At 41.2% G+C, this 26,846-nt stretch overlaps 1 protein-coding gene across 1 annotated transcript in view; it reads left to right on the forward strand.

Annotated features, from left to right (window-relative positions):
• ST8SIA1 (ST8 alpha-N-acetyl-neuraminide alpha-2,8-sialyltransferase 1) overlaps positions 1-26,846 on the forward strand; it is a gene marked incomplete at its 5' end in the record, with an annotated part of 129,383 nt that overhangs the window by 18,687 nt on the left and 83,850 nt on the right. Inside the window, one exon of the mRNA XM_080638953.1 lies at positions 18,595-18,739. Within this exon, the coding sequence (XP_080495079.1) occupies positions 18,595-18,739 (145 nt within the window). The remainder of the gene's footprint in view (positions 1-18,594; positions 18,740-26,846) is intronic.

Raw genomic sequence — 26,846 nt, forward strand, 5'->3', positions numbered from 1 at the left:
AAATTATCCCTGACACACCAAGAAATCTCCCAGGTTGCTTGCATCACTCTATGTTGCCCTTCCTATAGATTACAGGGCATTGTGAGTCTCCTAGTGGATTCAGAGATTGTGATCTATAGACTTCCTTGAGTTGTTTAAAGGAGATTTCTGTTGCTAGCACTATGCCCCACTCTTCTAGAACTGACAACAAACTGGAACTGGAACTCACTCTTCTGGAACTGGACGTCTGGGTAACAGTAAACTCAGGTTACTGCTCTCTTTGCAGGAGAGATGGAGAGTGGCTCAAGACCACCTGCAGCTGAAGGTGAAGCAGTAGAACATGAGAGGCAGAAGGGAAACAGGAAGATGGTTCCTCCCTTGGGCTGAAGAGCGATACTTGACTATGGTTAAAGCACGTCTTTTATCTTGAAGCAGTTTTTTTCCCATGGTGGTGAACTAGTGTGAGATGAAGGTAGAAGGTCTAAGCAGATACGCTACACTTCAGCTTGCTGCCTGTTTGCTGTGGAGAAGGGCTCTGGTTGTTGGAGCTCCAGTTGTGCAGAGTTTGCATAATTCTGTAGGAGCAGTACAGCTCCTCTTCCCTGTTCAGTCCAATCACTTGGACATGCTAGCATGGCTGTGAGTTTTATGTTCTGTTTGTAACTCCTGGTTTAGAAATTCCCCTCTTGGCTTTTTTCAGGATCTATTTCCAGTATTTTTTATTATTTAGATTTCTTTGGATTATGGGTACTCTGTGAAAACTGGAGCATAGCAGCTAATTAAATGTAGGATTTCAACAGTCCGTCAAGAATCATCTGTGATATGTGTGGCTGTAGATGTCAAATGCTTCAGGTTTTGCATTCATTTAGAATTTCATAATGTTGCACTTTATGTAATTATTGCAGGCATTACAAGGTAACATGCTTTCTATTGCTGTTGTATGCCAGGCACCTATTTATATATTTTTATATATAATTTTTTTTATATATTTATATATGTTGTATATCAGTTTACCTATTTACTGCCTTAACACTAATGAATCCTGTAACTGGGTTTTTGAGACTAAACAAGTTTAAAAAGAGTGGAAAGCTTTAAACCAGTGGAGCAGAAGCAGGAGGGAAAGTAAAACCCCAGGCTTGAATTCTCACACAAACTTTTCCTGTAGCTGTATGGAGGCTGTTTTGCAGCATTGGAATCCTAGGGTTTCCCGAAAACGCCCTCTCAGCGCGCATGCCTGTGCAGAGGAGGTGTGAATACAGAGCTGGGGGCAGGTCCAGCAGATGGTACAGGCAGGAGAGGTAGATGGAAAATAAACATCTTGGCAAAGTTAGCTAGGAGTCATAGCATGTGGCAATCTGCACTTATCTGTTTGACAGGCTTTTAGGAATTCTTCTCTTGCATTTAGTGTTAACTTGTTAAAGGTCACCAGATTAGACTCAGGGGTGAAGTTGGATACATTGCTTTCTTTGCCAGGACTTCATGCTTATAACAGCTTAATACATAAATCGTGTTTATCCCCAAGGAAGCTGTTTAATTGCTCTGGGTAATGGGGTTTGTGCATTCCTGACTTATTCCCAGCAGTACAGAGTATAGTGCAGGAAACTAGTTAGATTAGGATCGACTCAGACATGGCTTCTGTCTCCTCCTCACTTCTTTTTTACTGCCAAGCAACTGCACGGTTTCTACTTCTTCTGTTGCTTCTATGCCTGTTTAGGCAACCTTCCCACCCCTAAGTCCCCCAAATCGAATCCAAACCACTAAACACTGTGATTTGTTGTGAAACTTTTGTGTTAGTGGTGATTGCTGCCAAATATCAGTTGTTCAATGGTTATGGCAAAATATTTAATGGTAATGGCAAAATGCATGAGTTGGAAGCTGGAGTTGTAAATATGTGATGACCTTGATGGTCAAAGCAGTTTGGATTATTGGAGCGTTTCAGAGCCCTTACAAGACAGAGTGATGTGCCTGTGGACTTTGGAAATGTGAGTTTTGTAAACTGTGCTTTCAGTACCATGTAAATATTTGTCCTGAAAGGCCAGCTTTATGTTCCCTGATTACATTCAAATTCTTTCTAGCTGAACTGGGGAAGTGTTCAGGGGAACCCTGTCAGCATCTCTTGTGGTTTGGAATAGCTCAGATGATAAACCTCTCAATGTCGTTCAAAAGCAGAATTCGGCTAATAGAAAGGCAGAGTACATACTTAGAGGAAACACTTAAGAGTGCTTAGGTTCTGGCTATTTGTTTGACCCATGAAATTCCAGATGTTTTATATATCCTGGAATCAAAGTGTATAGTTGTAGTGGTGAACAGTGAGTTGGTGCTGTGACTATAGCCAAAGGGACTTGGCTCAGGTTAGGTTGCTAGTAAAAGAGGGGCACGACTCAGAAATAAGATGATGTGGGTAGAAAGTGAGAAAATGTCTGTTGGACTCTTCCACATCTCCTGTTAGTAGCTAGGTTACTTTGCAGTGAGGATTGGTTAGAGTGAAGGTCTGAGCACATTTTAAGTAATTGCAAGAGACGTTTTACATAGCTGTCAGTATGTTGGCGACACTCTTGAGAGCAAATGGCAAAAGTGTACTTCTGCATCAGCATTTTATCCTTTCTAATGAGGTGCTAGAGGGAGTAAGGTATATGGCAGTTTTTGTTGATGAGATATGTTTAGAAAGAAAAATAAACCCCATCACTTTCCTGTGAATGTGTTCCTATTGTCTAAGCCAGGAGGTAAGCAACAGATTTTAATGATGTATAGTCACCTATGGATATAGCAAGTTGAGGTTCATCACACTTACTTTAACTATCTTAAAGTTAAATTTCTCTGTTAGTACTCCTACTGAAGTTTCCTCCTGCTATAAGTAATGAACAGGCAGAGGTACTTGCAGATACAGATGGCTCTCTTCTGCTTTAGGTACCTGTATTAGGGTAGGATAAGTGTCCTTCTGTTGACTGGAAAGTCTAGATGAGCAACATAAAATAGATGCCTAACTGTGGTGGCTGGGCTTTGGAGGTATGAGTGTCTTAGGAAGAGCATTGAGACTTGAAGCACTCTTACATGAGTGCAACATGGGGCTTCAACCACTAAGAGCTCCTGCATTGTGAATCAGTTATTACAACACATAGCTGTCACTCAGCCACTGATGATGGAAGTAGGAGAGCTTCAAGAAGAAATCCTGTGGTCCAGCATTTGCGTCTGCTTTTGCTTAATCATACAAGTCCTGCAACTTACCCAGTTGATCATTGATAAGCTTGATTTTATTTATTTATTTATTTATTTTAAATTTTTTTTATTTTTACCTTTTTTTGCTGGGCCTACAGGAGAGAAAGCTGTGAAGACAGAGAAGGTACGTTGCCTCTTGTTTCTGGGACAGGTATTTGGAGATGACTGGTGAAAGCATCTCAGCTGACCTTCCCTGTAAGAACAGACTGATTTCAACTCAGAGCTGATGAGATCCTTTCTGATTTCAGGAAGTCTGGCAATAGCCAGAACTCAAATGTGATGGAGGTAAAAATGAGTGCAAGACGATTGTCATTTAACTTTTTTCTATGGCTTCACCAGAGGAAGAGAATCTTAAAAAGACTTGGAATTGGAGCTTCTAATGAAAGGATGTTCCCAATTGGATGTGCCTTTCCTTTATTTTATTCCACTTACTGCAGATTGCAAAGTATTTGTAACAGTGAAACTGACTTTCTAGCACCTAGTACTCCAGCAAGTTTTAAAACGTGTTAGCAAAACTGCTTTGGAAATGAAACTTATAACCATAAACAGCAGAAATGCAAGTTCAAGCTATTTTATAATCTGTCATATTTTTCTATTCATTTTCATCTGTTAGAACCCATCTGCCAACACACTGAAGGATCCCTGAACTCAGTTCAGAAATATCTTTGAATACGTGATCAACTGATTATCAGCTGTTTTCAAAAGTGGTGTTGATGGTTGCAGCAACTCGGGCTGAAGGTGAAGTCTGGTGTCAGTGCTTGACAGTGCATTGAATCATGGCTTTCATCTAAAATTGGGCTATTACAGCTTAACTGGTGTATAATTTTGGGTATACAGTGGCAACAAAGAACATAGTTTTGTTAATGTCCTCTTCAAGAAAGCTGAAGCAAGGCATTATTTGCATTTATTGGATTCCCTCCCCAGGCAGTAGGAAATGTGATATATATGACTGGAATCTCAGTCAGCCACCCCCTTTATGAAATTTGCCTTTCTGGCTAATTTCATCTCAATTAGACAGAATAATAGAAGTCTTAAAGGTAGTCAGTTCTTACAGGTTTCATGAAAAACAGTGGCTGGATAGAAGACAGAGATCAAAACTCAGGTTTCCAATTTTGTTTGGCCTCCTGTTTGGCCAATTGGCTTGTCCTGCAGGCAGGGCATCAGGTGGATGCTTCAGGCAAAACTCAGTTTGTCTCCTAAACAACTCATAGTTTTGAGATGTGGAATACAGGTTCTGAAAAGTGAGAGGAACAAGTTTCTCTCAAAATAGGGCTTCCTTCAGTTGTAGATCTATTCATATGTCTTTGATGGATTAAAGCTTCTCCCAAAATGTGCAGCTTCGTATGCCTTTGAAAATATATAGCTCTTTCATGCCTTTTCATGTGATGCTTTTACATATTGTCTTGTCTCTGTCACATGTATAGGCAATGGCTGCCTGGTTACTCACAGTTTCTACATCTAAAAGCTCTCAGACTGATGAGTGGAAGATTATTCCCCTCCTTTTCATTTCTATGTTCTCAGATTTTAGGCATTTCAGGATGTTTACATCTGTATTATGAAGAAATTTATTATTATTATTATTACTACTACTACTTGTGGCAGTTCACCTTCTATGGAGGGGCTTGACTTTAACTGATCAAAGTAGTAAAGGGCTCCCTATGGACTTTCTTGGATTGGAGCGTGGGGGCACTTTTGTGAGGAGCATTATATTATACTTACTGGGCTTTTAAATGGATTGCAGCAGCAGGTGGGGAAGCCACTGTAGTGACTGCTTGGATCTAGGTGGCATGTATCATCACTGGATATTACAAGCTCAAATGTAAGATTACAGCTGCTTGATTTATTTTTAGTGAATCTTCTCCTGGAAGAATACAGCCAGCCTGTGCCCCTCTGAAGCCGAGTATTTCTTTGTAGCAGTGCAAATCAAGCAGCAATTTTGCTGAAAGGAATGAGGGAAGTGGTGAGACCAACTTATTTCTTCCCTGCCTCGTAGCAGCACTGTCATGTACTGTAACTTTCTCTTTCAGTTGATGGTTCTGCTGTTTTGCAAGACAGTGCTTCACTAATTTCACCTCATCTCTGTGAAAGCTGCTCACCTGCTGCTGGATTTATAAGATTGATTGCACATGAAGCAATTAATCTGTTCCCACTGCCCTGCTCCCCTTTGCCTCTGAGTTCTCTCTGACAGAACTACCGGTTCATGCAGTTGTGCCATCTCATCTTTCTGACAGCTGGCTGTGAGGGCTGTACGAACAGAGCTGGGAGATCATCAGGTGAGGCTGCTGGCAAATAGCATCCTTCTGTGAGATGCTGTAGACAGGCAGAAGGCCTACAGTCCCTCCATCGCAGCACATGTTAACTGTAGAAGCCTCGGTAGGCTTTCTAGTTTGGGCTTCATGGATTTGAATTAAACTACCAAACATAAATGATTCCATCTAAGCTAGCTTGTCTTTTTATGGTCATTGGAGAGAAAATGTGTGTCTGTTGACTTTGAGTTGAATCACACCCTCAAGCACTCTCTGCTACAAAACAGCCTCAGAGTGACTTGGATGGAAGTGTTTACATTTCAGATACTGTAAATGAAGTGAGATGTACCATGTGTCTTCCCTTAGAAGGGCCCTCAAACATAGTTGCATTTAGGTGGCATTAACAAAGCAAAGTTGCAGTCTGGTGCAGTGCCAGTGAATTCCAGCATCATGTGAGGTCATTTCTCTTGAGCTGCTGGCTGCTGCCCGGAAGCCATCAGCTCATGCTCAAATTCATCACTTTTCAAGGGAATGTGGCTGTTTGTTGCAGTTCCTAGGTGAGATGACAAGTCACTGCTATCATCTCTCCTGGATGTGGTAGGGGTTTCATTCGGAACAATACAGACAACTCAGAGGCATCCTGCATTCCAGTATATTTTACTGCATGAGTAATAAAGCAGTGCTACAGTGCTGTTTTTGCTGTTGCAAGTCACAACTTGTGATGGTTTCCTTATATATAGCTCTTTATACATCTGGTATGAGAGTCTTAGAAAAACGTCATCTGACTGAATACTAGAATTCATACTCTATTTCATACATTATAATTCATACATTATAATTTGTGTTTCAAAGCTTATAAGAAGGTTTTGTGCATAGCAGTTTGAAGCAGTTTGCATAAACCAAAATGTATTTTCTCTGAAAAGGGGCTAACAATATATGTTCCAGTAGCTTTCCAGGTCAAATCTGCTCAGTTGGTAAGTAAAAGAATTGGCAGGAGGACAGGTAAACTTAAGGCTTGTCAGATGTTCAGGTGCTATTCACTGAGAAATGCCCTGCTTTTCTCTAGTTCATAAACATTGTTGAATAGGAAAGATACTTCCTGGCAAATTTGGCCTCATCAATGCTCCTACAATCTAAATGTTGTACAGTTTAGTGCTCCTTTGCACTTAAAACATTAACGAAGGTATGGAATAAATTGATGTGATGCTATTAAAAGAATCCATGTCTGTTTACAGTGGTATAAAAGTATATTTATTAATTTTCTTGAAATACAGGTTTTTGATCAAAGAGGGGATGCATAATCAACTGAAGTAACTGTGTATCTTTATCAAGCTATCTGAAATTTGAGTTTAAATTCAAAGGAGAGTCTAATAGAGATTCAATAATCTGAAATAATTTGAAGATTCAGAGGTTCATTTGAGCCATAGTTCAATTTCGAGAGAACAAGAGGCAGGTTTGGGGAATTACAGAGTGTGCCATTTGATGCCATTGCTACTGCTGTCTTCTGAAAATGATAAAAGATTTAAGATCCTTGAAATTTTAAGCACTATGTTGATGTTTGTTTGGAAGGAGGTTAGAGGAAAAAGTTAGAGGAAAAAAATGCAAACATTTTCCAAAGAGCTGGACAAAATCAGTCACAAGTTAGGATGTTGCGCTGATGTAACAGCCATTACAGCTGTAAGGGCTGACAGCTCAGATTTTGCCTACTGCAAGGCAGCAGGGTTTATTTTGTACTGGGCCAGCATAGCAAGGATAGGGTTGCCTAATACACAGGAGAATAAAGGCAGTTTTGTATTTCTTTTGCAGTTTGGAAAACAGAACTGCTAACTATACCACATGGGTAGCACCAAATTTTTTTGTCAGTGATTTTAAGATAAATAGCAAAAACCCAAAGATACAGTGTTCTCCAGTTAAGTAAAATACTTCATTTCCCTTCTGGGTACTTCAAAAAGACCTGGAAGAAGGTTCTAAAGAAAAGATACCTATGATGCAGAAAAGATGAGAGCGCTTGATTTCAGAATTTCCACCACAAACTATTTGGCAATTTATAGCAAATCATCCAGCAGTTTACAGTTAAAATTTCTTGCTTCAAAAAGTCACATACAGCTCTACTGCTAAGCCAAGGAAGGTGGTTTTCATGAATTGCCCTTACTCCGAGAAGTATCTATGATCTCTGCAATGTGTTTCCATTCCTGGGTGTTGCAGCACCAGGAAGTTCAGTACATGATTTGCTTCTGCCTTCTGCCTATGACCTCCTGATATCTTTCCTCTTTTGAGGAAGATAGGGTAAATATCACATGATCCTTGTAAAGTCCAGACATCAGGAATTGCTGCAGGAAGCACTGAAATATGCTGAAAGTTTAATAAACAGAAACAGCAACATAATAAACATAAGGAGAAAAACTGTCATGACTTTAGTCTTCATAAAATCTTATCATCTTGCAGAAAGGTCAACTGGGAAATAGATCAGATTATTCCTCTGTCCTGCTCTGCAGTGTCCGCTCTTTTTCATATTTCTTTTTCCTTGTATTTAGACCTATTCTTCAAGCTTAACTAACTGGGGTCTTTCAGAAATGAACTTGAGCAGAGCAATGTCTTCAATTCGATGTTGGTTTTGGCAAAGGTCTTAATTATAGATAAACTAGTATGGATTTCCCTCAAAAAATCAAATTGATATGCTTTTGTGAATACTGAGAACATTTGCATTGGCTTTCTCTTATTCTTTTGGTAGCTGTCCATGATGTTCTTAGGAGGGCAATTTTTAGATCATATTCCTGAATAGTTGTGCTGAGAGTAGTCTTAAATTTCATCTGAGGTGGGGTGGAGTCTGTTATGGAGAAGAGTGATGCCAAAAGACTAGACAAGGCTGAAGCCAGTTTTGGTTTTGATGTGAAGAAGAAAGAGCACATGGCTTGTAGTTTCTTGCTACTCGCTTGGTGAGGGACAGAAGCACTGGTTCCCTCCGAACTAGGGCTGAGACATAGAGCATTCATAGAATGAGGGTCACCAACGATTTATTGCGCAGTTAGAATTCCTTATATTTGCCGCCTAAGCACCTCCCCAGGGTCAGCTGGTTCCTGTCCCTCCTAGCAGCTTCCCATCCATGCACCAATCCCTACATCTCCCCCGCCTCAAGACTAGAAAACTCAGGGTTTTAACAGCTATTCCAGATAACAACTTATAACTCTAATTAACTAAGTAAGAAAGGTTTGTGCCACTAAGTATTCACACACAGTGCTTATTACATAATCAAAAAGAAGGAAACAAACATCCCAATACTAATAAACACAGAGCGTCAGCCTAAAGGGACCTACACGCAGGTGTTTCTGGCCTGAGTGATGTCGTATTCAACGGCCGGCTACAAAGTTCGTAAGGCACGTCGTGACTGGATCCGTGAGTGAAGTCATCTGGACACACAAGGGCCAGGGATGTCATTTCACACCTCTTTCCATCACTCTCTCCCAGATACAGCCGAGCGCCAATCACCACCTGTGAAATATAGCTCAAGTACAAACTTACAGACACAGCTACAAATGCAGTAATAGCCATTTTGTCGGTACCCAGCGTAGCCCAGTCTCCCCCTCCACACAGGCATAGCCTCGCCCGTGAGCACGTAGGGCAAATGGACCTATCTTACCCTTTTCTGGATCTTTCACCCGTACCTGTGGATACGGGGGTTTGTCTCGAGGTAGGGCAAAGTGCGAGCTCATCGGGGATTGTTCACTTGATCCACGCGAGAATTGATTTAAACGAGTCAGAGCAGAAAGTAAAAGTCGGCGCACACGGACTGCAGGAGCTCCTCCGGGTGCGGTCTCCCCCACCTCAAGACACACGAGGCGAGCTTTCGGAGTCCAGTGTGCGTGTTCGACGATAGCTTGGCCAGTGCTGTTATAAGGACAACCGGTCTGATGTTCAATGCCCCACTGTCGTAAAACCAAAGCCACCAGTTGACTTGAATATGCTGGGCTGTTGTCGGTCTTGATCTGGCTAAGGACTTCCATAATCACCATGACCTTGCGCCAATGCAAAATGGCTGCTTTAGTGTCTTGCTTGCATTGTGCCGTAGCCAAGATGATACTGCTACAGGTATCAACCATGACATGTAAATAACGCATAAAAACTGGAGCACAACAGTCAGGAACTGGCAGACCTTGTGCAACACGGTCTGCACTGTTGTTACCTTCAGTTAGGAGTCCAGGGATGTGCGAATGACTATTGCAGTGATTTGTGCAAATTTCAGCAGCTCGCTCAGACAAAGCCTGAAAAAGGACTTGCGTACACTCCATCGTAGCCTCAATGGCTAATGGGGTCCGCAGACCACTGTTGTAGCACAGTAGCTACAGTATATGCTTCCAGAAATTGAACTGCTATTGGCTAGACGTAACCAATATAGATTGTGATTGGCTCAGAAGTGCAGTCCACACATTTTGAAGCAGGTAACAAGCTGGCTAAAATTATCCATTCGCTACCTTTCTCACATAACTTGCAGTTTCACCATCCCGCTCCCACATCTTGTTAGCCTTGAGCAAATGCCAAGTTCCTTATTCTACTGCACATAACTGCCCTTTAGTAACCTAAGGCTAGGCCTTGAAGCCTGGGTAAGTTGAGTTCAGACCTTGCAACTTAACTCAGAGTTTGGCTAAGACCAAACAGCTGGGATTGCTCACATGTCCATTGTTCAGCTGTATTCTTCATAACCACCATCTCCTAAGGCTAAGACACCTGGGTTGGTCATGAAATGTCCACCGTCCCTTAGCCAATCCACAATACCCTCTTTTTGTTTTTGAGCAAACCAGACGGATGTTACATTTTTCTTAACCATAGATATCACACAACACAACATATAACTTGCTACTAATACAAATAAAACTAACACACATAATATAGCTACTCCATCCATCATCTTTCGTTAGCCGTTTAACCCCCTCTTTCAATTGTTGTATACTCTTATAAATTGATTCCAAATGATCTGACAAATTCATGCAGCACATCCCCTTAAATTCAGCACAACCATGCCCCTGTGCCAACAATAAAAAGCCGATTGTTGCCCTATTTGTAAGGTGGCATGATGAACACTATCAACATCAGTCAAGAGCCCACTTAGTGCAAGCGTAGTAGCATTTGTCACTTCCTTCTTATCTTGCTGGGATTCCTTCAGCTTTTGTTGTCCCTTGGTTCATGTCCGACTCCACGTAGGCACTTGTTGATCTGGGTACATGGCCGTTCTTTGCCAGAAAGTCATCCACATCTCCGCCTTTTTCTTTTTATACAAGCCAAACACGCTTTGTAGCACTCATAATCATTCGTTGGATACATTAAAAAAACACAGCAACAAAATCAAAATCGTTAAAATGACAATAAACACCGTTAGTCCACCTTTGACTAAAGCAACCAGCCAACCTGTCAGTCCCCATTCACCTAACAAATCATCCAGCCAAAAGGCTTGCCCATCCTCATACACCATGTGTAAGATCTTAGCATGTTTCCATATTTCTTCAACATATGCCAATCACAGGCTGCTGGGTCTGCCATTTTTCTCCTGGATGGCTCTTTGATAACAGGGGAGGCCATCCCCTCACATCAAGGTCTGGCATGGCATGTGTCCCCATCGCTCCATGCCTGCTGGGTTGCAGCCAACAACGGAGCTAAAGGTTCTTCTTGGTGGCAAACACAGAGGCCAACCCAGTCTTGCCCTTGACTGTGGTAGCAGGCATTTGGCCAAACTCAGTTCTTGTACCTCGTTGTCAATGCAGAGTTTCACCTGCTTCATCCAGTAACAAGCTGGTATTGTGGCAAAGCATACACAGATTTACATTACCAGAGTAACTCTTACAGGTTACAACAGCATGTTGAAAATCCTGATGGCAGTGAGAAACCAGCCAAAAACTTTCTTACCAGTGGAGTTCTCCCACCCTCTTAATTTGTTCCATTACCTGCTTTATAACACTACCATCATATTAGAATCTTTCTAGCTTTTGCCTTAGCATTTTCTAGCAGCTGCTGCAAATTTGCATGGTCTAACGTCTTTTACAAGTAACAAGTCCACACAATACAAGGTATAGTTTCTCATTAGCAACTGGCTAGTAAATACAAGTGGTTTTATACACAAAATCACAGCCTCTAATAATAGCTACGTTACAAGCACACATATTCAAGTTGTTACTTTTCAGTTGCCCCAAGTGATGTCCTGTAATCATTTATTTTTCTCTTCCTCTATCTCATTCTGCTCAGGGTATTCACTGTCAGCTCCTGTAGCTGAGGCATCGGGTTCCTCCACTTGTCTGTCCAGCTTATGGCAAGGCTTTGCAAACTTTGCAGGCAGCTGCCATGGACCTGTAGGTAGGAGGACACAAACATACCCCCTCTCCCACGTTATCAGCTCTTGAGAAGGAGGCAGGTTAAAGTGATTCAAAGGCATTCTGATGGGAAAGAAATGTGAAGCTACAGCTGCCTGCCTGCTTATCAGCAGCCATAAATACCTGCCAGCAACGGCACTTTGCATTAACCCTTTCTTGTCCAAAATGTTAATCTGCTACCCATTAAAACTTTTCACAAACCCAACAACAAGAAATACACAGAACACTGTCCTCCCTCAGCACACACACACACACACGGGATCCCACAAGCACACTCCATACAATTACAATATTTGAAACACAAAACCTAGACAATCATTATTCCCACTATACGGTCCCTCATACAGAACGTGGCATAAGGACCCTGTGAAGACAATCAAAAATCAGCTCCAAGCAGCATCATCACAGTGTGAGGTTGCAGGCTCAACTTTAGCGGGCGTCCCCGCAGAGGCTCTGCCTCCCCCACATCGCATGAGCCTTGGACATTTACACTGACCAAAATACACACTGATTCCGATGCAGGTGGCCAGCCTACATTGGAAGAAGTGGTCAGCAATATCCATAGAAAGTCTCCAAGGGCTAATAGAAACACGGATATACATGGATATATATTTGCCAACTTCTAGTACATGTGGATCACAGAGAGACTATCAAATGAGTTGTATATGGGGTTTCAAGTCCACAGCCTGCCACAGTACTCATATAACATGTTCAAAAGGCTATAAGGGTACATTAAATTGCTGTGTTTTTTTTTTTTTTTTGTTTGTTTGTTTTTTGTTTGTTTGTTTGTTTGTTTTCCTAGAAAATCAGAAACAAACTAAACACTCTGGCCTGGTAGCCAAGGATAAAGACAATGTCGTTAGTAGGGAGGATTCCCCAAGGGTAGGCTTTGAGGGTTGCTGTCGCTCATTGTTAGGAACCCCCCTGTCCCCTGCCCTGTTGCACAAAGGGGAGTGTTGCCAGGGCTCACAACACTCCACTTCCCGTTTTCCTGCGGCTGCCGTTGTTGCTGTTGCCGGCAGTCGCGCTGCAGCCCCGGCGCTGCCCGCTCGGCCGCGCGGCCCGGGGGCTCCGGCCGCGCCTCCCGGGGCACCTTCCTCCACAGCTCCCGCGCAAAGGTCTGCACCCGCGGCTCCTCCACCCGCTGCGCCTCCGTGTCCCGCAGCCGCTCCAGCAGCTCCTCTCCTGGAGATAACTTTCTCGATGGCACCCCACGTCTCCCCTAGATCTCCTGCTTTCTTTTCCCCCGCCAAGACCGCTTCCAAAAGCTCTTGGCGGATCCGCCCCCATCGGGAGGTATCTAATATGTCCACGGGGGCCTCCACCGCCCCCCCGCCTTGCAGCCATTGGATGCAGTGGCCCGCTGGCCCTGAGTGTCTCGCCTTTGGCAACCCAACTTGCTGCGCGAGGGCCTCCAGTACCTGTACCACGTGGCTCACATCCATCGCTATCACGTCGGGGTCACCACTTGTAGTTTCTTGCTACTCGCGTGGTGAGGGACGGAAGCACTGGTTCCCTCCAAACTAGGGCTGAGACATAGAGCATTCATAGAATGAGGGTCACCAACGATTCATTGCGCAGTTAAAATTCCTTATATTTGCCGCCTAAGCACCTCCCCAGGGTCAGCTGGTTCCTGTCCCTCCTAGCAGCTTCCTGTCCATGCACCAATCCCTACAGTGGCTCTGTATGGTGTGATTTGCAGCTCATTCAATGTGTCCCTTGGCATCTGGTGGCAGCAGAAAGGCACCAGCCCCTTTCCTTCATCTCCCTAGTAAATTCATAGTGGTTACTTGTGTTCTACCCACAGCTTAGGTACAGGGGAAGTTAGGTGTATGAAGTAACAGTCTGATGTGTGTGCTATCTACCCTGATAAGAGAACATTACATTCCACTGTGTTTCCTTATACTTGCTGTCTTCTGCCCTGCCTAAGGCACAGGCTAGCATGCCTTGAACCTCTGGAATAGTAAGGTACTTAAACGCCATGAAAATGAAAAAGCTTCCAACTTCTTCAAGCCAGCTCCCAATTGCAAGTATTATATTGAGCTCTTTAGGAAAGAGGAACTCAATGTGTGTGACCAAATCCAACTAATGATGTTTTCACAGAATATTGAGAGCCCAAATGCCAACTGTAACTTCAAGCTCATACAACCACACTGATTGCAATTGAATCAGTGATTTTACTGTTATTGAGTGGCTTCTATAGAACTGTAAAATTCTCAGATTGCCAGCTTGGAGAAAAAAATGGCAACAAGCATAACCATCATGTGGCTGTATGAGAGGACTCTTTTATAGCTGCAACTGTTGGAGATGGGTTATGGGGCTAAATATGTTTTCTGTTGTTGGATGGTGATGGTCATCAGGTAGATGAGTTCAGGATGTGTGCAGGTGTGAACCTGCTCAGATTAATTCTTGATCCTCTGCATTTCTTTTAATCAGTGATCTGCAAGACGACATTAAAATATTACTGATAAATTTTTCAGATTAGAAAAGGAACAGGACAGCAACAAAAGGAACAGGCTGAAGAGACAGAGCAGCCTGGGTTTCCTGCTAAGCTTCCCATTTTTCAATAGACCTATTTAGCAAACCAGTGGGCAGGTTGCAGTTACAGATGGATGACTCCTTCCTGGGAATTACTGGCAGTGAAAGAGTGCTTAATAATTAATCTATTAAATGTGCTTTGGCCCTGGACTTGGGACATATGAATAATAACAGAGAGGTCATCTTGTCCCTGAAAATTTTATTAATTTAAGATTAAGGATAAGTAGTTTGGGATTTTTATGCAAGCTCTTTCACTGACTTTAAGTATGAATTTAGGTTTAGGCTTTGCAAGGAGGTCTGGCTTTCCCTCTGTTTTCAGATGGAGGAGGGTGCATCTGTGTCACCCTTTTGGTCAGAAGTGGACTTCTGGGGCAAATCTCCTAATTATCCCTAGTTACTGCACTTCAGTAATGCACTCTGTGTGCTACAGCCACTCACAGGCTTTTTGTGAAATCAGACCAGAGTTAATCGGTAGTAAATCCCATGAAAATGAGGTAATACGGATCTAGGTTCCTTGGCACCAACTATTTCACTCTGCTTCTTTCAGTGTGCAATGTCTGCTGGGATAACCTCAGTGATGTGTGCCATGGGGGATACAGCTAACATCTCAAAACTGCTGCCCGGCTCCTGTCTTGTGCACAGGTTGCTGCTTCGGTTGCTGTGCAGAGCCACCTAAGTGCTAGTGCTGCTTTGTAGTTAATAACCTGCTTGGTGCCCAGCTCCTGCTGGAATCTTAGAGATCTGAAGTGGGATTCTCAAAGTAACTTTACTCCTGCTTCTCTTACAAGTAGGGATTTACCCTTTAAGTGCTCTCAGATTTGAGAGCCCCTAGTGTGTTCTCAATACCGATACTCAAGTTGTTAACTCTTCTCATAAGCAGGTCTCTGCTGAATTGGAGATAACTTTGAGTCAAATGTATATCATTTATCTCCTTGAGTGAGGGAACGCTTGTAGTGAATTGGAACCCTTTGCTAAAAGCTGTTACAGTTTTGCAAATTCTATCATAACATTTCAGCTGTATATTTTACTCAAGCTCAGCAAAATCAGTTCAGACCCCCTGATCCTGCAAAGTATCCTGCTTTAGATTCACCTTTGAATTTGTTCTGCTGTTTAATGCACGTTTTCCTATGGAGCTTTCCCCACTTTATGATGTTGGGATTTGGATCAGAAAGAGAGAATGAATAATGTGAGATTTTTAATAATTTTTCTTTTCTGACAGAAAGCACAAGTGAGTGCACAATATTTTTGTGCTAATACATACAGATACATACTTGAACTAGTGACCTGCCTATCTGTGGACCTTCCAGGAGGCACCTACTCCTCATAACAAGTTTGTTGATGAACAGAAGCCAGAGGAGTGCATTTTTGGAGAAGGGAAAGAGTAGGTATATATATCTAGTCTAATTGTGCAGAGAGCTGCTCCTTAGCTCATTAGTTTATGCTGGCTAAGGAAGATTCATTAATTTAAGCCATTCCCTAAATGCTTTTCCACTGAGTTATATGTTATTTTTGTGCTTCTTGCTCAGACCAGACTTCCAGAGAAGGTATGAGTTGCAGGATTTCACTTGGAAATTTTAATTTTGTTATACAGTTGTATAACAAACAACTATATGAAGAATTGAGGCTCCAGCTGGTCTTGGATTACCTTATGCTTTCTCGAAAATGTTGTTGTGGGGATAGAAAGAAAAGGAGGAGAAAGATAGACAAAAATTTTTTTCCTCTTGACAGAGTTGAAATAATTTTCCAAAGGCTGTGAGCTGGAGCTTGTGGACAGCCAGAAAAATCTCCTTTCTCAAATCAAAGCCTGTCTTAAGCTGTTTTGCAAAGGTTATTTGGCAAGAGATTTCAAATATCCTCTAGTTTGATTTTCACAGTTCTATGAGGAAGGCTTCATTTGGGCATCAGCAGGAGGATGATGTGAAGCCTTTCTGTGGGGGGTATAGGTAGACCTATTGGTGTTTCTAAGAATAGAAATTACTGCTCTGGCTAACACATTTTTATGCTCAGAGGGAGCCAACCACCTCTGCAACAGGCAGTATAAGGGAAAAACAGTTCCAGAATCACAGAACCATCAAAATGGGAAGAGCCCTTAAATGATTATGTGGTCCAACCTTCCATGGGAAATGGAGCCTAGATAAGACTATCTATCATTTTGTCCAATTGCATCTCAAAAACTTCCAGTGATGGGGACTCCACCACATCCCTGGGGAACTTGTTCCAGGGAATGATTGTTCTCACTGTAATTTCTTTTTTTTTAATATTAGGATGAAACCTCTCACAGTGCAACATGTACCCATTGCCCCTTGTCTTCTCCATGTAGCTCCCCGTGAAGAGAGACACTCCATCCTCTTTGCTGTCTGAGTAGCAGCATGCTCTGCAGTTACGAGCCCTGAAGCCTCACGACGTAAAGTCTGGATATGTGGTGGAGCATCATGCTCTGCAGTGCAGTGTGGCAGGGTCAAATGGACAAAATATTGACATTTTGAGCCATGAAGCACTCTGTCATAAGCTTCTGATATATAAAAGTCTTCATAAAAATCGCTCACCTCTTAGACTGTCTGTGGGGACAGAGGGGCTGCTCAGTCTGTTACAGGATAGATGTCCCAGCACCCTGTTCAGGCAAATCTTAAGTGTCCAACTTTGGAGAATCCACCTCTTCCCTGAGGAGATTTTTGCTATAGCTGATTGTTCTCATGGTGAAGAAATCTCCTTTAGTGTCCAGTCAAGAGCTGATCTTGCGGCTCTTTATGGAATATGACTCTTGGCTTGCAACACAATATGGTACCCATTTATCTTGTGTAATTTACTTCATTTTAACAGTTTAATCTGCCTGCATGTCATATGCAAAGGCTCCACTCAGGTACTTGTTTTGAGAGAGGAGTGGACCTCCTTCCCTCCATCCTGTTTCCCCATGCTTGCGTCCTTGCTGTACCTTGACAACCTTTCTCCATGTGAGGAAGTGTCCCAGGGGCTTATGGTATTGATGGGGCAGCTGCCTGGAGCTGAACCATGGCAAATCACTGACCTTCCCCAGTGAGGAAAGCTAACAAATAGCACTGACAACCCTAGTCTGTTTTTTTCCGAGTTGTTTCCTCTTCTGCTAAGATTACAATGAAAACTTTTTAAAAAAGCTAAAAAATGTAAGCACTTCTATGAATGATTTCATGGGTTTAAATAAAATCTCCTCTTTCACAGAGAACAGCTATATCAAGCATTTTAGTAGTTACTAATAACTGATGTTTTTCTGCCTTCCATTTGCAAATCTTATGCAGCCACTAGAAATGGCATCAGTCTCTCTAGGCTTCTCGTTAAAATAAATGAAAAATGTATATATTATTATACTGTAATGACATCATTCAGCAACATATATTTTACATACATCTACTATGTATAAAAATTCATGTGAGTGTCGCTTTTTCTTTAGAGAGCTACTTCCATATGGGGTTTAGAAAGAGAGGATGTTCCTGTCCAGTAGATGTCTAGTGCTTTTTGTCATTCTGTATTTTAAGATGTTAGTTGTTGAGTTTGCTGTGATACAGAATTTTTGCTTTATACAACTTTCAGTGACCTTACCAGCTCTCCAATTTCTAGTTGAGCTGAGTAATAAGTATTTTGGGGAAATGAATGTGTAAGAAGATATGCCATTTCATTGAGGAAAAAAGAAGTATAATATTCACTATATATATATGTATCTGTCATACTGGGATGACTCAAGTCAGACTTCAGTTAGAAGGCAGGCTGTAATACTGCTGTAAATGTAGCACAAGGATATTTAGTAACTGGAAAGAGATGCCAAAATTTTCCATGCAGAAGTTAGGTAACTGGGGTGTTTTAGGAGGCCTGCTTTTCATGGTTAAGGTTTGGTACTGAATTTTCATATAGCTTGAACTTGATTTTCAACAGAGTTCTCTGATTTCTGTATGTGTTGGAGATCAGTACTTTATTCATTAGAACAGGTTGTAAAGGGGGGATTTTCCTTTGCTGAATCTTCATTCTGTTTCTATGCCACTCAAAAGTGAATGGAGGTTTAAATTTTTCTCTGTCTGTTTCTAAGGTGTTCTGAAATAAAACCAGGCTTTCTGGCCCTTCTGTAAGTAAAATAGAGTCGCTCATGGTGCATCTGTTGGCTGGGAAGATGAATGGCTTGCTTTGGAGCGTCTTGAGTGCAGCAGGATCTCAGGTGTGATGGGTGGTTATTAGAGAAGGTGTGCCAAGGCTGTAATTAATACAGCTATTTCTCTTTTGGTTGCCTTCACCAGGAAACTGCTGGAAGAATGCTGTGACCCTGCACAACTCTTTGCTATGACAAAGCTGAACTCTCCAATGGGAAAGAACCTCTGGTTTGATGGGGAATTTTTATATTCTGTTACTATCGACAACGCGACTTACTCTCTCTTCCCACAGGTTAGTAACCTTTTTTTCTTCTCACTTTAAGTAATAATATACTAAATAATGACATGGTACGAGTAGGCTAAATGTTCATCAAGAAATTGTATCTTCATGTCTCAGTACAAAACATCCTCTTCTGCTTTCTTATTTCTTTGTTGTGAAAATCACAAAATGTTTGTGTGCATGTTAATACTTCCCTGGCCACTTTTCAGGTGTGTAGATATACACAAGGGGTGAGATTGGGCCACCTGTCTTGATGTTTAAAATGCTAAGCTGTGGCTATTTTAAGAAGGTGATTTCTACATTTCAGTCAATGATCATGCTCCCTGGGAGCATGGTCCGTCATCTAAGATTGCTTCAGATCTGTTTAGTTAAGATGTGACGTTGCTTTGTGTGAAGGTGTGTGAAGTTACTTCTAAGTTAATGAAGTTTATTGATGGCATGCAATGTAAGCTTAATATCAGAAGCCAGCAACTTGACTTTGTTGATTACTGCTGTGTTTTGAGTACTAAAATTGGTTTGTGGTTGTTCAGCAAAGGTGTTTTGGGTTAACCCTCAAAACCCCAGCAAATGGCAGAGATTTTTAGTACTGGGAATTTGCAATACTGGCCTAAGCTTCTTGCATTTTTAATTAATATATGAACTGATGTTAAAAAATGAGTTTATTATATTCAGTTTTGCTTGTGGAAGGGGAGATATTTTATGTGGCTGCACATTTATAGAAAGACAAACATCTGAACGTATTAATTTACGTGTTATTCTAACTTATCAAATTAAAAGCATAGGTATTTATTAAGCCTCCCAGTCAGTGTTGAGTCATTCACATTGGGCTTTTCTCATTTGTTGTTGTTTCAGATAAACAGGTAGCAGAGTTCTTACTTGTTAAACTCATCCTGCAAATAAAACATCAAAAAGGTAATTAAAAAAAAGGCCAGCAGAGTGTGTTTGTTTTAGTGGAGATAAAATGAGAGGAAAATGCAGAGTGGGAAAGAGGACATGGGAGCAGCCGCTTTCTATGTTAAAACATCATCTGGAAGAGGGGTTTTAGAGCTGTGTCTTGTTTAGGCTGCCAGCCTGCTATCTTGTCACTTGGCTGTGCCTGTTGCAATGAACTGGTTAATGGACCTCTATCTCCCTCAAGCTGCTCCCCAGCTGCTGTGTCCCTGCAAGCTCAGCAAACAAGTAGATGCTGAAATGTGCATGGCAAGTGTTTTTTTCTCCTGCTGTACAGCTGGAAGGGGGCTGCCCGGCTGGAGTGAATTTCAGTCCCTGCCTTTGAGACTGGTAGAAAGTTTGTGGTGTGTCACACAGAGGCAGCTGTAAATCCTTTTTATGATGATTAGTAGGATTTGTTGATACAATATTGCACTGTTTATTGGAGAAAAATGAAATCTTTGGCAGAGCTGTGAACTTTGTACTAAACAAGGATATTGGCAATGACTGCTCAAAATGTGTACATCCTTTCCAATGTTTCAGAAAAGCCTCATGTGGGCTGGCACAGTGAGGTCACTATTTTGTGTTGGATTTGGGATTTCGGATTTGGCTTTCTTTGCCACATTGGTGTCCTACTTCCTCTCACAGGGAAGAGCAAAGTACTGGATGGGCTTCTTCAGAAAGGTTAGAGAGGAATCATGTTCTTTGGAACTCCAGTTGTTCCCAGGCTCCCAAGCTCTACCCTCAAAGTTTATCTGTTGATTGGATTGAGAGTGAGGATCTGAGAAGCCCTGGGAAGGCAAACTGCTGAGACAACATGAGCTAAGGATTTGGGACTTCGGTGTCCCTTAGGCTTGCCAAACAGGCTGCAAAGAGGATGGGTAGGTGCAGTTGTAGGGGTGGCGGTGGAAAAGGTGAATTTTCATAATGTTTCAAGCTTAGAAAAATGCTAGAAAGCAGCTCTAGGGCTGGTGTCAGAAAAACTGTTCCTTTAATGAATTAACAGGCAGTTAATTTCTGACAAATGCTACTTGCTACTATTCCTTCTTTTATTGTAAGTACCACTGCCCCTAACTTGATGTGTTATTCCTATGTATTTTGCCCACAGGAATTTTATAGGCCTTTCTCAGGTTAAATCCTTCTAGGCTTAAAACCTCAGGAAGATTTATTTGCAGTAAATTCTGAAACAAATTATTTTTCTACCTCTCTCTTTGTTTCAAGAAAAATACTCACCTAAATTTTTCAGTCTTCTACTTTGAAGAATGGTGTCTATTAGCTTGCTAGCAACCAGAAAGTGATTTTTGTGAAGATGAATATTCCTTTCAAAAGTACCCAGAAGCTTAAAACCATTCATAAAATATGGGTAATACCCTGAAATGCTCAGGGGAAGCAATAGGGATGTAAAGGGCTGCAGCTATGTTGATATAATGGAGAAAATATTTCCTCTGGAATAAATAAAAAAGGCTCCATTCACATCAATCTGCTGGACTTAAGCCATTTTGTGCTTGCTGAAGATTTCTCAGTCCTGAGCCATTTATTAACTTAAAGGATAAAGTGACTGAACTAAATAGCAAAGTTTCTATATTTTATGGCAGAGAATTAGCTGGCTATGCATGAAGAGAGACTTATACAGAAGTAATCTAAGTATGCCAGAAATTAATATGTAAAATGTCACTTATTTTTGAATCTGAACAGTGCAAAATAGAATATTTTTTCTTCTCAGTAATCTGTAGTTAAACTCTCGCAGCTGATTCAACATTTTCTGATGGAGTGCTTTTTCTATAAAAATGCTATTTCGTGAAAATACAAATTTAGTATCAGTTCATTGTTTTTTCAGGTTTTCTTTGAAGTGAAAAGGTTAAAAGGTTTTGGTACTGTTATGGCATTTAATTTTACCATTTTTTGAATGTAATATTTCAACCATGTGAGTGGTTTCTTTATCAGCTCCATTGCTACCTTTTTTTCCCCTCAGACTTTGCTTGATTATATTCCTCCAATTTTATTTTTGTTTAAGTTTTTGTTTGGCTAAGGGATAAATTTGCAGAAGAAAAGAGCTTTGTTATGGAAATAGTAATCCAGTGTTTCATTTCAGTTTATGAGGACAAAATTTGAAGTTGCAGAGTTTTTTATGAACCAACAATTCCAGCTACTAGAATCACAGCATGGTTGGAAAGGACCTTAGAACTCATCTAGTTCCAACCCCTCTGCCATGGCCAGGGACATTTTTCACTAGACCAGGTTGCTCAAAGCTCCAAGTGGCTCTTCTTACTCTCCCCCTCTCTGTGTCATTTCCTCCCTGATTTCTAGAATGTATTTTTTGTTTGTTTTTGAGACAGAAATGAAATATTACACAGACTGCACCATCTTTCCCATCCTGGAGAGAAACTGCTAGTGGCTCAGTGTCAGTACCTAATGGTCAAGAGAAGTCTGGTGCAGGACATGGGTCATCACAGAAAATGGCCTAGCGTGCAGTGAGGGTGGGCCTCCTGCCTGCATCATCTCCCTGCAGTGTCATTGCCTGGAGCTGTTGGATAACGGAACGTAATTTCAATTAAAGTCAGACATTTCTTGACAGCAGCTTTGTTTTATTACTTGATGTGATCTACAGCATTACACTTAGGAGACAAAAAGTATTGAGTCTGCATGTAACTGTAGGTGTAGTTTAATACCAATAATGAGATACTATTCCTACTCTGTACCTACCACTTTTCTAAAGCGTTTCATGTAGACATGAAATTTCAATACTAACCAGTAATTTTGATAGGTGTCTGGGGGCACTGACAGAGATGCAGGTGAATCTGCTACAGTTGAGTTCAGCAGCATGATTGGATAAACCTCTGAATAGCCAGGCTGCCATGTCTTAGCTTGACCACTAAAGGCCATAGGTAACTTACAAAAGTATTTCCTTTCCATTGTGGTCCAACTGTTATACAAAAAAATGGATCTGTGTGTTGGTGAGTGTTCAGGAGTCCTGTTCCTGACAGGACAGAGATCTACACCCTCCTCACTCTTCAGCTTGGAGGTTTAGCCATGCAGCTCTGGTCCAGTTGCACTGTATTAAGGCGTGACTGAAGGCATGATGAGCATTTTCCATCCTTTCGATGGAAAATGGCTAGACCATCCTGACTAGAATGGAAGAAACCAGGCTTCCATATATTCCTACAGTAATTTTTAGATGCTATGGGTAAACATGATGTAACCGCAGGAATAGCAGGGATGTAACTCATGACCATGTGAGAGAAATGTGAACTAGCACTCATCAGCTTTTGAGTTAGGGAAAAAAAACAAGCCCCAGTTTCAAACATTTTCTAGAATAATTTTGCACTCTTTCCTGTCTTTTTCTTTCTCCGAGTCTCAAAAGCAAGCTTCAGACTATCCTTACCATTAAAGGAAAAAAAGTAGAACCACCTCACCCCAGGATTTGGCTGTTTATGCAAATAATTGATTTCTGTTGCTTGTTGGCAAAAGCTTATAGCAAGGAAGAACTGAGGTGAATTTCTCAGGCCTCCTTTACCCTTCCCCAAAAGGTTAAAGAAATACTTAAATCAAATGGAATTTTTCACTCTTCCATGTAAAGTATTATTTTGGAGGGTAGAAGAGTGAATACGTTTCAAAAGACATTTCCAGGGTTAAGTTTCAACTTTTTAATTCGACAAAATTACTAATTGAAAAATTTCTGGGTTTATTATATTTCATCAGGAGGAGTTGGACAAATTTGGTACCAGTAAATTACCTGAAATTATTAAAACGTGGCTCCCCAGCTGCTCAAATCCTTTCTAATGTTTCACTTGCAAAATGCTGTCAGCTAGAAGAATGGCTGCTTGCAATGAGCTTCTCATGAGTAGTCATCTCAAGTAATGTTTGAGAAATCCAATGAAAATAGCTTCAAGCCACAGATAAATTTGGGAAAGCTGGCAGCCATTTATGGATACCTTGTGACCAGGAAGAAGGCAACGTTTTCCTAGTTATTAATTAGAGTTTCAGTTCTTGTCCTTATGTGAAGGCAGGGAAAAATTTCATCTCTCCAACTGTAAGATGAAGACGTTCTCTGGGTACCAGGGGAATGTTGTATAGTGTAACAATGAATGATTTTGTAATTTTTATTCAGGGTACCTGTTAGATTCTTGGAACTTGTTTAATTTTTCTTGGTTGCTCATAACATTCCTCATTTGGCCAGAGGTTTTATCATGTCCTCCTCTGATGCTGATATATGTGCTGTGTCAAGGCAAATTACCTGGTCTTACATCTATAGCCCACAGTTAGTAGAAGAATTTGTACTATATCAGGGAAATAATTCAGGTTTGGAAAGGGAGTTCAGTGTAGCATCTGCAGGCTTTTCCCATTTTTGCATGACAAGGATCGCAGGAAAAACATACGCTTCCTGAGGAAGAAAATGACAGTTTGATTCACATAGAAATGAGGTCTAGGAGCAGCAAGTACTGGGAAGGGTTAGGTGGAAGAGTGACTGATGTAGGGTGGAATGTAAAGTGCAGCTGTGTAAGGAAAGTGAACCCCTTAAAAGAACGTCTTAAAAGACGACAGTGTTAACTTGGTTAGAGCAAATGCTGTGTGTTCTTGGACCGATTTTAGCCTCAGGTGATCCAAAAATTGTGTATAAAATGAGAAACCACCTGATGAGGGTTAGGATTTGATGGACTGCAGTGCTGACAGAAGGCATGAATTACTGATTTGGCTGTTGATTTTGGAAGTGCTCTGTTAATTTTTGCTACCAATCTAACTTACCAAAGTACTCTGTTCTCAGTAAAGCTCTATAATTAATAGTTGCTTGGAGATGTAGATTGAAATATTGGCTGTTATATGTGTCCTGATTTGAAATACAGCAATATGAAATACTACCTATAGAGACCTGAAAAATTGTGCTCTTTTGGACCATGAATCTTCCCTTCAGTCCTGGATAATCTCTAGCCATTGGCATCAGGGTGATTGAGATAAAGAATCTGGCTCAATATTTAGTTAAGTTTATGCTTATCCTCACTTTGATTCCATGCTCACTAATTAAGCAAAGATAGAATAGGACATCATTTATTCTATCTGGTCAGTGAAGCAAAAGCCACAGTCCGTCTGAAACTACTCCATATAGACAAGAGGAAAACATTCCTGATGATGAAAATCAAATTTATGCTAAAAAGGCTGAGATGCCATGTGTACAGTTTGAAGTAAAGTAGAGGATGGGCAACATGGTCTGTTTGAATCGAGTTAAAGCAGATCAAAGAGTGGCTTACTGTCCCTATTGATCATTGAATGTGTGATTTTTTTCTCTCTGGGCTTGCTAAAATGTCTGCAACCAAGCTGCTTAGCCAGGCTGTCTATGGTGAGCCTGATTTTCTGGAGTTTATCTGCAATAATGGACATGCCAAGTAGGCTTTATCTCAGTCAGTACAAATATATAAATAGATGTTGACCTTTCCAAATGTAACAGAGATGAAGGGAAGGACTAGATCTGGCTGCAAAGTGTCAGTTTGGCCCTCAGGCTGAGAAGGAGGAATGGCTGCCTGAACTCAACCTTTCTATTTCAAATCTGAAGTGACTGAACACCAATCACTCTCTTTCCTAGGTAACACAAGAGCTGCTCCAAGCACACACCAGTGCCTTTGCCAGATAGACGTTTATGCCCTTGAGCCTTCAAAAAAACCCCACAGATCAATTCCACCTTTGTTTAGGATTTTGAGGATAAGAGGGTGTGGAACAACAAATATGGCCTAGCTCCCGTGTTGCTCTGCATAATAAACAGTACTAAAAGAAGTACAAAACCCTGTGGGATTTCAAGAGGATAATTCAGCCATGAGGCTGTTGCAACTTGGCATGACTTTTATATTTGGAAAGCTCTTCAAAGAGCGTATTTATCCATTTCTGTTGGTACCCAAGATTGGACCGTTACTGACTGGTAAAATGTAAGTCTGTGCATAAAGCAGCTGCTGCGTGTGAATAGGCCATAGGGCAGCTGAAATTCTTTACCTCAAATAATGTTTTTGGTGGTACCTAGAAGTCACAACTACAAATGTTATGCTGTGGGATTGTAAAGGACAGAGCATAAAAGCTGAACCTGAAGAGGAAGTGGGCAGTGTGGTCAAAGATGGCCAGAGAGGCTGTGCTACTGCCCTGGGAATTTTATGGGCTTTTTAGTCAATGTTCATCTGCTTCACTGTGACATAAAATTGCTGCCTTAGAAGAAAGATGTGTTGTAAGCAGAAGAATAATTAAAGGAAGTGGTCACAGATGGGAAACTACAGGAACAGCAAACTTCTGATGGCTACAAGTCACTACAGGGCATATAAGCTGCCTGGCTGAGGGTATGAAAATAGAAGTAAGAGTGGGTTCTATTCTGCCTAAAGGCAACTCAATTAGGGTTTTTTTTGTTAGTTTTATTGTAGCTTTATATAGCTGGTAAGATGCTAAAAGGAGGTTCTTTCTCCATGCAGGGTTTTTTCTGGCAGTGATCTCGTTTATATACCAAGACTTCCACCTACAGGTGCAATGAGACCTTTGCTTCTTTGGAAGTCAGTGTCTAAATCTTGAGTAAACTTTTATCATTTACATCTTAGTTCACAACTATTAGCCTTTCTTATTATTTATTAATTTTGTTATTAACAGTAATCTTGTTCAAGTTCATTGACTTTTTACTGCATATGTGACTATATATTCAATGAACAGATTGCATTATACTGCTGTATACAGTAGTTAGCTTTTTTTGTGATATACTTCTAAAGTAGGCTTAATACTGGTATTGGCTTATTTGAGGCTTAGGTTTGGTTCCATTTCACACCTAGCACTTACCACCTGGCGGAACAATGACTAGGAATTGATGAAATACGACTTACAGTTGTTTGGTTTCTTGATATGGCTCAGGTAAATTTTACTGGAGTGTGGCAGGATATCAGATTATGTTCAGAAAGTATTTCACCTGCAGCAAAGATGTAGTCCTCCCCCTTCTCCCAGGTATTCTTAAATACATGTAGAAGTGTGGCTTAGCACAGTCTGCAGCTCTGAAGGAAGTCAGGGAAGGTTATACCATTGCAGAAGCTATTAAGAAGAGGTATTAGGGTTACAAATCTTGTAGGAAGATTATACAGTGACTTTCAAGAGATCTTTTATGTCTTCTTGCTTAAGGGGGAGTCTAAGCCCAGCTTTACATTTAATGAGAAATCTGCTGTATTACAGTTCAGGAGTT

Source organism: Psittacula echo (genome assembly GCF_963264785.1).
Source record: "Psittacula echo genome assembly, chromosome: 1".
Lineage (NCBI taxonomy): Eukaryota > Metazoa > Chordata > Aves > Psittaciformes > Psittacidae > Psittacula > Psittacula echo.